At 33.8% G+C, this 14,284-nt stretch overlaps 1 protein-coding gene across 1 annotated transcript in view; it reads left to right on the top strand.

The window, feature by feature from the left end:
- Window positions 1-4,840, top strand: part of LOC140620047 (lipoxygenase homology domain-containing protein 1-like) — a 47,476-nt gene extending 42,636 nt beyond the window's left edge. The window contains exon 6 of the mRNA XM_072803813.1: window positions 4,832-4,840. Coding sequence (XP_072659914.1) covers window positions 4,832-4,840 — 9 coding nt within the window. The remainder of the gene's footprint in view (window positions 1-4,831) is intronic.
- The last annotated feature ends 9,444 nt before the right edge of the window (window positions 4,841-14,284 follow it).

The following is a 14,284-nucleotide window of genomic DNA, read 5'->3' as shown; positions in this document are numbered from 1 at the left end:
ATTTAATATCTTTAATTAAAATTTCTAGTACCTCTTTGCAAGTTACAGTATGTGACTGTGGAACTATGGAAGTTATCTTCACTTCTTCCCATTTTGTTAAAAGAGCTTTATTGAGATATAATTAACATACCATAACAGCCACCCATTTAAGATACAGAATTCATGATTTTAGTATATTCATAAAGTTGTGCAACTATCACCAAATTCTAATTTTAGAACATTTTTATTACCCCACTAGGATAGGAAAGCCCAGTCCCATTAGCAGCAACTCTCCAACCTCCTATTCTTTAGACTTAGGAAACCAGTATGTATCCATTATTTTCCAGGATTGTTATTCAGTATCTATCCAGGATTCCATTTTATGAATACATCACATTTTATTTATCCATTCATCAGCTAATAGACGTTTAGATTGTTTCTGCTTTTAGCTATAATATGGATAATTATGAATAATGCTGCTATGAACAACCCTGTACAAGTTTTTATGTGGATATATGTTGTACAATTGACTGTTGAACAATACTGGTTTGAACTGTGTGAGTCTACTTACATGTGGATATTTTACAGTACTATAAATGTATTTTCTCTTCCTTAGGATTTTCTTAATAACCTTTTCTTTTCTCTATCTACTTTATTATAAGAATACAGTATATGGGGACGCCTGGGTGGTTCAGTGGTTGAGCGTCTGCCTTTGGCTCAGGGCATAATCCCGGAGTCCTGGGATCGAGTTCCATATCAGGCTCCCTGCATGGAGCCTGCTTCTCCTTCTGCCTATGGCTCTGCCTCTCTCTCTGTCTCTCATGAATAAATAAATAAAATCTTTTTTTAAAAAAGAATACAATATATGATACATACATATACAAAATATGTGTTAATCGACTGTTTATGTTATCAGTTAAGGCTCCTGGTCAGTGGTAGACTATTAGTAGATAAATTTTTTAGGGAGTCACAAGTTACATGCAGATTTCCCGCTGTGAGAAGTTGGCACCCATAACCCCTGCATTGTTCAAGGGTCAACTGTAATTTCTCAGGGTAAGTACCTAGGAGTAGAATTACTGTATCATGTGGTAACTCAATGTTTAACATTTTAAGAAAGTGGCAAACTTTTCCAGAGTGGCTGAACCAATTTTATATTCCCACCAGCAATATATGAGTGTTCCTTTTTTTTTTTTTACCTTCCAACAGAAACTTGTTATCTATTTTTTGATTCTAGCTATTCTAGTGGATATAAAGAGATGTCTCATTGTAGTTTTGATATATACCTCCCTAATGACTAATTATGTTGAATATCTTTTCATGTGTTTGTTAGACATTTCTGTGTCTTCACTGGAGAGATATCCTTTCAAATCCTTTGCTCATTTTAATTGGATTATTTATCCTTTTACTGATGAGTTTAAGAGTTCTTTATATATTCTGGATATGAGGCTCATATTACATATATGACTTATATATGTGTTCTCCCATTTTTGGGGCTGTCTTTTAACTTTCTTGGTGGTATGGACTTGAATTACTTCTAGTATCCTTTTAATTCAGCCTGACAGATTCCCTTTAGTATTTCTTATAGGGTAGTTCTGTTAATGATGCATTCTCTCAGATTTTCTTTTCCTGGAAATATCTTAATTTGCATATAGTATTCCTTGTTGAGTTTTTTCTTTCAGCTCTTTGAAAATGTCATCTTACTGCTTTCTGGCCTTCATGATTTCTGATGAGAAGTCAGCTGTTAATTTATTGTATGTGATGGGTTGTTTTCTTTTGCTGTTTTCAAGATTTTCTCCTTGTTTTGGCTTTCAGTAGTTTGACTGTGTTGTATCAGGATGTAGACTAACTTCCTGTTGGTTTTCACAGCTACCATGGTTGCAAGTTCTCTGGTTTTTAAGGATATCATAGAACTAGGGAGAGAAAAATGGAACGAGATCAAATTACAATACACAAACCCTTCTGTTCTTACCAAGGTTCACAGCTTTCATGTGAACAAATGCATTTCAGATTGTTGAAAGTCTTCAATTAATTTCCAGAGTTCTTGAAAATTTGATTTCAATAATTTTTGCTACTGCCTTTATGGAGAGCCTAATACGCCATTTCAGAAGTCCTGCACTATCCCTTTTTAACTTTATCATATTTTTGTTCTATTTTATTGAAATTTTTATTCCTTTATGAAATCATGTTTGTGGCTATAATTTTTATTATCTGCTGAAGATGTATAGCATCTAGCCCAATATAAATGTGACTTTGACTCTTTAATATGTCATGTGACTAAATCCATGAAACTTAAGAGCCACTAGCCAAGTGGTATTAAGGCATTTAACTGTCTCATTATTGTCAGGACAGTGAAAAATCTTTCTTTTGTATTAACTGGTCCATGTTGTAAGTGACAATGTGGGGCAGCTGTAATGTTTTCTTGATGCAATTATAGATCTTGAAGAATGTGATGGTAGGTGGTATAGAGAGTAGAGGATTCTAGCATCAAAAAAATGCTTGCAGAGTGATTCAGGTTATGTAGTAATTTTGGCAGCGACTATGGAGTGATTCAGGTTATGTAGTAATTTTGGCAGAGACTATGGAGTCAGCCCTGTCGGAGCACCTGGAATACCATGGAGATCAAGGCTGAAGGAAATGATCCATTCCTAAAAAATGACCAAAACAAAAATCAGAGCAGAATCTGTTATAGCAGGAAGTTTGAAGACTGAAGGCAGAGAAGAATTCCTAGACCACAGGGGCTGGACCTCATTTAGTTGCTAACTCTTGGATCTTATCCATTGACTGAAATAGATTAGATGCTTATGAATATCTGTTGAAAGCATGAAAATTTAATAAAAATGACTTTGCTGAAATTCATTTAATATTTGCTGCTTTCTCTTGGGGCATTCATTGTTGATTTTCCCTTGTGATCATTTGCACCTTGCAGGCATCATAAAGGCATCCCATGTATATTATATGGTTATTATTTACTTATAAACCTGCCTGGAGACTTAGCTGAGCTTTTTATTGCATTTTTACAAATTGAAACACTAAATAGTACTCTCTGTTGCTTGGTAAGGTTGGTAGTGAAGACCTTCACTCCTATAAAGTGGTTTCCTATTTTTACTATTGCATGAAGTTTACTATTGCATGAAGTCAGTTCATTTTGTAGATGAATAGGTTTAATATTTATTATGGGCTCACAGGGCACTTGCACAACCATTTGAATATCCCTTATGTTCCTAGAATAGAATGCATAATCCATTTTTGCCTTTTTAAGAACAATTTATATCAGCAGGAATTAGAAGACCTATATTTGAGCTCCAACTCTGGCCTTTATTGTCTAAGGAAATATGGAAAAATCACTTAACATTTCTAAGCTTTAATTCCCTTCTTTGTAAAATGGGTACAATTATACCTTGTAATGTTATTGTGCAGATTGAAAGAGTTAAAAATTAAAATGCCTTATAGAAATACTTCTCTTTATACTCCAGAGGCAGACTCTTATGTTCCTGCCCACAAACAGGTTGTTTTCCTGATGGGGTAGGATTTAAGAAAAATTTTCAGATGAATGAGGGCAGGAAGGCAGCTTGGCAGATGGTTGGTAGGTGGCTATTGCTGGCATGGGAGGGTCTGCATAGAAACATGTCTGGAGGCTGAAGTAGGAGGAAGATGGAGAGGGAGCCAAGACTAGGTTGGCTGGGCTAGAGTAAGGCAGTGAGTATATAAGTAATAACACGAACATTTATCTTGGGCCTTTCAGTGTTGAAAGGTTAGATGTTTATGTGGAGCTACAAACTATTAGCCTTCAGCTAAATGGATGCCAGCATGTCACTTTGATTTTGGCATGACTTTGTTCTTTGTATTTCTCTATTGCTTTCTCTCCTTCTCCTTTCCATCCTCCTCCTCCTCTTCCTCCTCCTCCTCCTGTCTCTCTCTTCCTTTTCTTTCTTTCTTTCTTTCTTTTTCTTTCTTTCTTTCTTTTCTTTCTTTCTTCTATCTCCTTTCTTTCTTTCTTTCTTTCTTTCTTTCTTTCTTTCTTTCTTTCTTTCTTTCTTTCTTTTTTTTCTTTCTTTTGGTGGACTTGAAACCTGGGGTTTGGTAATATTTCACATTGACTCCATTTGGCAGTTTAGGAATTACAACCTTAAGCAGTGCCCTGCTAACATAATTGGCTTTCCTGTGGACGACAGGTCCTAAAGACAATTTAATTTGTTCTTTTTCCTCAGTCATATAGTTGAAGTATTTTATATGACATCTAATTTGGAGCACCACATTTTCACATATGAATTCTTATCCAAAAAAAGCCAGTGGAGTTGCTTAAATATAGAATAAACTATAGAAACTGAAATCCCAATACAGAATAAACTACAGAAAGCAGATAATTTTTCAGAAGGTGCAAATTTTCTCAGAAGAGTTAAGTATTAAAACAAAGTGATTATTGGTTTTAGATAGCAATCATTACTTACATATTGGAGGATTACCAAAAGAATATGGCATGGCCCACTCCTTAGAAGCCAAAAACCTTTGTGGGCATAAAAATAGAAGTCTATTTGCTGATGTCTACTCTGAGCTAGATGTTAAATATTTAGCTGAAAAATGAAAGAAAAATCCCTTTCTCTGACCCCTCTCTCTTGATCTGGTGAAATTGTTTTTTGCAAAGACCAACACATCTGTGGTCTTGATCATAACCTCTTCCATTTTCCAAGATTGTATTCCATCAGCCATTCTTATTATTCTTGCATCTCCAGGATGACTCTAGTTAATCCTTACCTTCAGTCTATCAATGTGCTTATTATGTCCTCCCTGTTCTAGAAATAACCTTTAATCTGCTCTTAAATTACTGATCTTTCTCCTCTTCTCTTCTTTGCAGATCTTTTGAAAATACTAATTTATCCTTGTTGCTTTACCTCTTTTTCTTCCCATTCTCTCCTAAATCACTTGTGGTTTGGAATTTTCATCTATCACTCTAAGCCATGTTTTCTAGGATCAACAGTGAAGTCCTAATTATCCTCCCAGTTGTTATGATGGGTTTCTGGTTAAGGAATTATTGGGTAGGTGGGTGGGTGGTGCCATAATAGGTGTGAGTGCAGGGACCAGATCTCCTACATTCAAAGTCTAGCTCCTTGACCAGCTTATTTGTGGGAAATTATTTAAAATTTTATACTCTGCAAAGTGGGCAAAAATTGCATCTATCTAAGAAAGTTGTGAGGATTATATAGGATACATAAAATCAATGTAAAATGTTTAGCACAGAGGAGGACACATAGAAAAAACTCAGAAATTTTGAAATATTTTTATTTTCCTTGGAAAGAAATGTGCTAAAGAGTTTCAAGAAAAGAATAGGTGACTGTTATGAATGTGTTCCCCCCAAAGACACTGAAATCCAAACTTCTAGTACCTATAAATGTGACCTTTATTTTTTACATTTGTTTTTATTTAAGTTCGATTTGCCAACACATAGTATAACCCCCAATGCTCATGCCATCAAGTGACCACTCACTGCCCATCACCCAGTTACCCTATCCCCCCGCCCACCTCCCGTTATTTTTTTTACATATTTTTTAATAATAAATTTATTTTTTATTGGTGTTCAATTTACCAACATACAGAATAACATATGAATGTGACCTTATTTAGAAATAGGGTATTTGCAGATGTAATTAAGATCTAAATTTAACATGAGGTCAAAGGTTCACCTTTGATGCAACGACTGGTCTTAAGAGAGGAGCAGATATAGAGAGATATATAGGGAAAACACCACATGGTGATGAGGGCAGAAAGTGAAGTGATGAAGCCATAAACCAGAGTATCCCAAGGGTCAGTGGCGACTACCAGGATCTAGAGAGGAAAAAAAAAATATTCTATTTAAAGTCTTAGAGGGAGCATGGCCTTTCTAATACCTTGATTTTAGACTCTGGCCTCCATAATGGTGAGATAATACATTTCTTTTGTTTTAAGCCACTCAGTTTGTGGTACTTTACTACAGAAGCCCTCAAAAACTAAAGCAGCAATCAATGGTCAGATGCTTCAGGAATGGTGGATGAAAATGGAAAGAAGATGATGAATTTGACAACAAAGAGGATATTAGTGTCTTTCAAGAGAGCTGTTTTGCTGATCTTATTGAGAAAGATTATAGGGAGTAAAAAAAAAAGTCTCTTCATGGTGTGAGTTTAGTAGGAAGAGGAAAGTTGGTGGAGTCTATCATGGTGTGAAGAGAGATGGGGCTCTAGATATGGAGCTGAGTCAGTTTTCCCTTAAGCTTTTTAGATGAGAGAAATAGGTGGTTTGATAGAGGATGCAACAGGATAAAGAATAGGACTCTTCAAAAACAGAATTGTCCATTTTTTGGGAAGGAGAAGACAATGGAGAGACCTATTTTTTCATAAGACTGCTGAAGAAAAATAATGTAAACTTTAGAGTCAGATCCCTTAAAAGACAGGGGAATCTATTGATTTATCTACTAGCAAGAACACAGTTGGAAGAATCGGTTTTATAAAGGAGGAAGACACCACTTTAGTCTTTAAGACTAAAAAGTAGAATAAGAAATAAATATAACAAATGTTAAGACAGAAACAAAGTGTAATCATTTTACCACTAATACTTGTTTTGCAAATGTGAGTTTGTTCCAATATGATCAATATGTTAAGGAAAAATTTGAGTATGATTGGAATTTCACATTTGCTTATTATGCACATTCATCCACATGAAACAGCAGGTGAATGGAGTAAACTCTACCCAGCCCAACTAGGTCACATAGAACTATAAAAACCACACCTATACACCTCAAACATCTACCAGGTATCTTGGTTCACTGTATGTGTATTATAAGTCACATCTGTCCATATCTGGTGTTAAAAATTGCCTTCCAATTTCCAATAAGCCTTACACTACTTGACAAAAACTCACAAGCTACAATTCTTTCCATATCTCTTCCACAAGTAAACTTGATGTTCAGTGCTACGCTTATTGTAGTATTTATGAATTTCTTAACCATCAACATGTGTAAAACTTGCTACCATTTTTATTAGGTTCCCAGCCTCTGTCTTTCCCACAAATCTTGTTTTATTATACAATTTTGTGTTGTGATATTTTTAAAGGGAAACTGAAGTCATTGCATTTCTTTAATGTTGTTAGGTCTATTATCCATTTGTTCTTTCTAATTTAAAAAATTTAATCCCTTTTTAAAAATTCAAGTATAATTAATATACAGCGTTACATTAGTTTCAGGTACAATATAATGATTCAACAATTCTATATGTTAGTGCTTATCACAATAAATGTACTCTTAATATCCTCATTACCTATTTCATCCATCCCCTCACCCACCTCCCCTCTGGCAATCACCAATTTGTTCTCTATACTTAAAAGTCTGGTTTCTTGTTTGTCTCTTTTTCCTTTGTTCATTTTTTTGGTTTGTTTCTTAAGTTCCATTAATTATGTGGTATTTGTCTTTCTCTGGTTGATTTATTTCACTTATCACTATACTTTCTAAATTCATCCTTGTTGTTGCAAATGACAAGATGTCATTCTTTTTTATGGCTGAATAATATTCCATTGTTTAGTTTCCTGGAATTTTATTACTTGAAACAGTCACAAATTACATTATGTAGATTACGCCAATTAGTAAATTGAGTTTATAGCTCACATAGTTTTCAGGCATAAGGTAACAGAGGAAAAAGGTCATCATGATCACATGATTTAGTTTGGGGGATTAAAAGTGAGTTGTATGAATTTGAAGTGATTTGTTTTTAAAATATTTCAGTTATCAAAATATATACTGTAAACATTCTAAATCTTTTTGGTTGTCATTTAAGGGAGTAGAAGTATAAAGTTGTTCTTATCCTGGTTTCACAACATCACATACACTTGGATATCAATGTTGGTTTCTATTTTTATCTTCATGTTCTTTTAAAATATGCAGTCTTAGCTTATACAATATTTTGTATATCTCTTTTTTTATAGATCTATGGTAGCAAAAGTTATTAATGTTTTCCATACAGTTATTTTATTCAGCATTTTTGGGACTTGGTTTTCCCTACATTAGCAAAATCTATAAATAATATTATGAAAATAAATGTCTGCATATTTTGAGATTATGCTAATTGATTAGAAAAGGTTTTTTTTATGATGGAATTCAATAAGAACTTGGTGATGTTTTTTGCTATTATATAAAAATAAAATGATAGAAAGCTATGAAGTGACTAATTTTAATGCCATATAAATTTGGTAATAATTTTTAATTTTAATTTAAAAGGAAATAAATCTCAACTATCCCAAACAAATTCGTTCAAAAACATTTATTAAGACATTGTTTTGCTAAATACCAAAATGCCAAAATGTTTAGTTTCTTTTTTAAATTAATATTTATAATATGTCTACATATTTATAATTAAAGTGGGTTTCTTATAAATAATGTATACAGTCAAGTCTTGCTTTTTTACCTTCTCTGGCAATTTATCATTTAACTATGTTTAGACCATTCATATTTAAAGTAATTATTTATGTGATTGGAATAAAATATATCATCTTGCTAGTTGCTTGCTTTTCCTTCCTTCCTTCCTTCCTTCCTTCCTTCCTTCCTTCCTTCCTTCCTTCCTTTCTTCCTTCTTTCCTTCCTTCCTTCCTTCCTTCCTTCCTTCCTTCCTTCCTTCCTTCCTTCTGCCTTCTCTGGATTTTTAAAAAAGATTTTATTTATTTATTCATGAGAGACACAGAGACAGAGAGAGGCAGAGACATAGGCAGAAGGAAAAGCAGGCTCCCTGTGGGGAGCCTGATACAGGACTTGATCCCAGGACCCCGGTATTACAACCTGAGCCAAAGGTGCTCAATCACTGAGCCACTCAGGTGCTCCTGAATTCTCTGGATTTAATCAAACTTTTAAAAATTAATCAGTTTTAACTCCTTTATTGAAATCATTTATGCTTCTTTTTTTTTAATTTAGTGGTTATCCCATAGTTTACAAATAGTCATTTTAAAATAATCTGAACCTCCCTTCAAATAATATTATACCATTTCATGTGGAATGTAAGGATCTTATAACAGAATAGTCCTAATTTCTGCCTCCCATTTCTTGTACCATTGCTATCATACATTTTAGTTTTACATATGTATAAATATACAACATATAATTACGGCTTTGCTTTAAACATAAATAGTAAGTCACTTTTTAAAGAGTTAAAAATTAGAAAAAAAGAACATTTTATTTTTTTATTCTTTTTCTGACATTCCTCATTTCTCCTTGTAAATCAAAGCTTCTGGCATATTCATAATATGAAGAACCCCTTTCAACACTGCCTACTGAGTAGGTCTGTTAGTGGTGAATTTCCTCAGTCTTTGCTCCTCTGAGAAAGTCTTTGTTTCTCCTTGATTTTAAAATGATATTTTCACTGGGTATAGAATTCATTACCAGGATTTTTTCTTTTAGTACTGGAAGATGTCACTCCATTGTTTTCTTGTTTGCATATATTATGACATGAAGTCTGCTAAAATTCTTATCCTTTCTGCTGTTTAAGTGTCTTTTCTCTTTCACCTCCTTCAAGATTTTATCTGCCTTTGGTTTATAGCATTTTGAGTATTTTGTGCCTAGGTGTAGTGGTAGTGGTAGTGGTGGTCCGTGTGTGTTAGTGTTATCCTGCTTGGTGAGCTTTTTGGATCTGTGGTTTGGTTTCTGCATCTAATTTTGAAAAATGTTGACTATTATCTTTTCCAAATATTTCTCAGGCCCTATTCTTTCTCGTCTTTTTCTTGATTCCAACTGTATATCTATAAGACTGTTCAATATGTCCTACAGCTATTGGGTTCTCTGTTGTATTTTTTCTATTTTTTCTCTTTGTGTCTATATTACCCTATCTAAAAATTTATTGATTCTTTCCTATGCCATGTTGAATCTACTGATGAACCTTCAACAATCTTTTTCATGTCTTGTTACTATGTTTTTGATATTTAGAATTTGCTTTATTTCTTTCTTATAGCTTCTAATTGTTCTATCTAAACTTGTATATTGCCTGCATCTTCTATCAGAGACTTAATATACTTATAATTATATTAAATTCCTTGTCTGATAGTTTCAGTGTCTGTGTCATATCTGAGTCTGGTTTTGAATATTTCTTGGTCTTTTCAGATCGTGACTTTCCTTTTTCTATGCCTTTTAATTTTTTTTGTTGGCAACTACAGATGTATGGAATAGAATACACTAGGGTCAGTATTGTTCATGCTTGCAGATAAGCACACCTTCCTGTGCTTAGCATTTAGTTTAAGAGTTTGTGCTAATGTAATTAGGAGTTGGGCTGAGATTAAAGATTACTATTGCTATAGTTATATTTAGTGTATCATAGTCTTCAGATTCCCTTAATAACACTCATGTTTAGGACATGCTCTAATTTGTTAGGGAGGTTTTTTTTCAATGTTTGTTTACCAACTGGCTTGAACACCCCTACTTGGATTTGGCCCTTCTGATCTGCCTGTTGTAACTCTCACACCTGTATTCCATTGTTATTTTTACTGAACATTTGTTATCATGGTGATGAGAAGATAGGAAATAGATATGTATGTTCTCTAATATTCTGATTAAGCCTCGGTCTTGGTGAACATTATGAACATGGATCTGGGGTTATGGCTTTCTCCAGATTTAGTGGGCTTAGCACATATTCCTGCTCCTCCCTCAGGACCAGAGATTAGTTTTCTTCATGTTTCTCTGCCCAAGCTGCAGTGGGTTTCCACCAGTATCCTCAGGTGACTACTTTTGTTGCTCTTCCTTCTGCAGATTAAATTTTCTGGTCCAAAAGGGAGATAGGAAAAATAGATCTGGGCAGAGTTTCAGCAATGACTGCTGTTTCTCCTTCTAGCCAGACCAGGAGGGAATCTTTCTTAATGTTCTTTCTAATCTTCCCTGCAAATGCCTGGTGGGGTTTCTAGAGTAATAGTCTGTAAGTAGGTGCAAACTTTCATAATAGTTCACACCCGGCCTTTGGCAATTTGTTGAAAATTTCTAGGTGAATTATTCTAGGTGAATAATTGTACTAACTTATATGAGATCTGTTGGCATCTGCCCCAGATAAGCAAATATTCAGGTCCTGTATGTCCCTGTAAAAACCTGTATCTCTCAATTTGGGTTAGTTTTTAACCATGGAGACTAGCTTTTAAGAAAAGTTATTAATTTACAGCTTACCCTGGTTTTTCTTTGTTGTAAAGGTGGGAGGGTTACCATCCTTTCCAACTATCTACATCTCTCAGCTCAAACTAGGAATGTGTGTGTGCCTGTGCCTGTGTGTGTATGTGTGTATGTGTAGATAGATAGACTTATTAACTTTTGTAAAATTATTTTTATAATTATGATAAAGAGGTAAGAATTCTATATTAAAATTTAAAATGTATAAATGCTCAATAACCAATTGGGCAAAAAAATATTACTCAGAAACATAAGTCTACATGCTCCATCTTCTCTGAGAAGAAAATAAATGTCTGAAATTGTAGCAAAAGAAATTAAAGTAATATTCAAGAAATAACTTCTAAATAATAAAGATAGAATAGCTTTGGAATATTATGTTTTTTTCTTCCATAACAATATTAAATGACAGCTGGAGCATTTTTAGTATGTCCTGATTTAAAGATAGATAGAGAGATTGATTGATTTATGAAAGAGAGAAAGAGAGAGAACACAGGGAGGAGCAGGAGAGGAACAAGCAGACTCTATGCTGAGTACAGAGCCTAATATGGAGTTCAATATCATGACTCTAAGATCATGACCTGAGCCGAAATCAAGAGTTGGACACTTGACCCAGTAGCTCCTTAGTATGTCCTTATATAGATGAAACCAACCTATCAGTGAGATTTTCATTTTTGAATTACAAATAGGCTGCTTAATAATAATATTCAATAGACAGACATTAAAAATGTAGGCTCTTTAATGAGAAAAAAATGAGAAATAGCTTCAAATACCCATTTGGAGTCAGGAGACTAGAAAGTTCTTAGGAAGGATAGAGTAAAATCTAAATGAAACGTTTCATTAGAAAGACCAAATTGTTTCTTCCCCAGAAGATAGTCTTCAAAGGACATTATTCACTTCAGTATAGTTTAGCAAGTGTTTATAGAGCACACACAATATTTTCAACACTGTGCTAAGACCTCTGATAGGTATAGAACTATAAAATAAGGAACAGTCACATTGAAGAGAAGGGACATGTGCACATGAAACAGGTAAGATGCCAGAAATTTTGAGTTAGTGTCCCATTAAGCAGTATAGATAAAAAAAAATGTTTTAGGCACTCAGAGAAAGGATCCATAGTTCTCCTTTGGGACTTGCTAAAGCAAAATCTTTTATAGCTGTTGACTAGTGGACCTTTCAACTGGGATCAAGGTGTGCTGCAAGTGTCATTCTATAAAAACAGGGTAGCTTACTAAGCTTAAGGGAGACAAGAAATTTGCCTCTATTTGGATTCATAGCTCATTTTTTTCCTCTGTGCTCCTTTGTGCTTCTTAAACATAATATGAGCAACTCCAAACTCAGCAGCAATAATTCCTTTGCTAATACTCCCTACATTTACTTAAACTTACCAGGCAACTAAAACCTCAAAGTATTAAAAAATCTTACTGAAAAATTTGGCTTATTTTTCAGTCTAATCAGAATTCAGCTTTCAAAATAGTTTTCATAGCTACTTTGGGAATCAATGTGATACATGCACTGGGACTCTATATAAATATGGGGAGAAACACACGGACAAGATTTTGGACTATTGATAAGACAATTAGATACCATAGGTAAAAATAGAAAAATAAGATAATGACACCAATGGTCATGAGGGGCCTCCTAGGGTCCATGAAAATTATCCTGACCCTATAACAGCTAATGGATTTGTTGTAACATAAGGACTCACCTGAGAAAACTAAAGATTGAGAAAAATGCATAACAAATAATGAAATTATGCAGTATTATCCCCAAAATGCTATTCAGAAAAGGATATCATTGAATAATTTTCTTAAAATAATTATTTACTATATAAAGGAATGAAGTTTATTTCCACAGTATTATGAAATGATTTCCAGGATAAATTATATAGTGAAAAAAAGGAGAGAAAAATATGTGAGAGAAAGGAGAGAAAAATAGGTATGCTACCATTTATTTAAGAAAAGAAATGTTACATGAATATATGGTGTTCTCAACTTTTCCACTAGAGGTATAAAAATAAAGTAAAACCAATGATAGATCAAGATGAAATGGACCAGTTCCATGAGAGACACAATTTACCAAAACTCATGCAAAAAGAAATGGACCATCTGAATATATTATATTTATTAAAGAAATTTAATCAATTCATAACCTTTCAAAACAGGAAGCAATGGGCTCACTGGTGAGTTCTACCTTTAAGTAAGAAATGGTACCAATTCTCTACAGTTTCTTTCAGAAAATAGAAGCAAAAGACTCAGGATAGCTAAGAGAGTATTGAAGGAAAAGAACAAAGTTGGAAGACTGACACTATCTGACTTCAAGAATTACCATGAAAATAAAGTAATTATGATAGTGTGGTATTAGTGAAAGAATAGACAAATACAGCAGTGTAACAGAATAGAGAGCCTAGAAATAGACCACCATAAATATAGTCAACTGATCTTTGACAAAGGGGCAAAGACAATATAGTGAAGCAAAGATGATCTTTTCAATAAATGGTGCTGTCACAACTGGACATCCATATGCAAAAATATTGTTTATAGACATAGACCTTACCAGCCTTCACACAAATTAACTCGAAATGAAACATAGTATATAAAACACAAGCTATAAAACTCCTATAAGTTAACATAGGAGAAAACCTAGTTGACTTTGGGTTTGGCAATGACTTTTTAGATACAAGACAAAGGCATAATTCATGAAAGAAATGATAAGCTAAACTTAACTAAAATTAAAAAATTCTGCTCTACAAGACAGTGTCCCACAGCTTGGGAGAAAGTACTTGCAAATACACATCTGATAAAGAACTGTTAATCAAAATATGTGAAGAACTCTCAAAAATTGACAATAAGAAAACAATCTGATTAAAAATTGAAATAAAGGACAGAGACCTCACCAGAGAAGATACACAGATGGCAAATAAACATATGAAAAGATGCCCCACATCAAAGGTCATCAGGTAAATGCAAATTAAAACAATGAGATACCACTCTATACCTATTAGAATTGCCAAAATTTGGAACTTGTAACACCAAATGATGGTGAGGATGTGGAGCAACAGGAATTCTCATCCATTGCTGATGGGAATGCAAAATAGTACAGCTACTTCTGAAGACAGTTTAGCTGTTTCTTACAAAACTAAACATACTGTTACCTTAC

This window comes from Canis lupus, chromosome 28 (genome assembly GCF_048164855.1).
Source record: "Canis lupus baileyi chromosome 28, mCanLup2.hap1, whole genome shotgun sequence".
Lineage (NCBI taxonomy): Eukaryota > Metazoa > Chordata > Mammalia > Carnivora > Canidae > Canis > Canis lupus.
The sequence above is the reverse complement of the archived record's forward strand: the minus strand, read 5'-3'. Positions and strand labels throughout refer to the sequence as shown.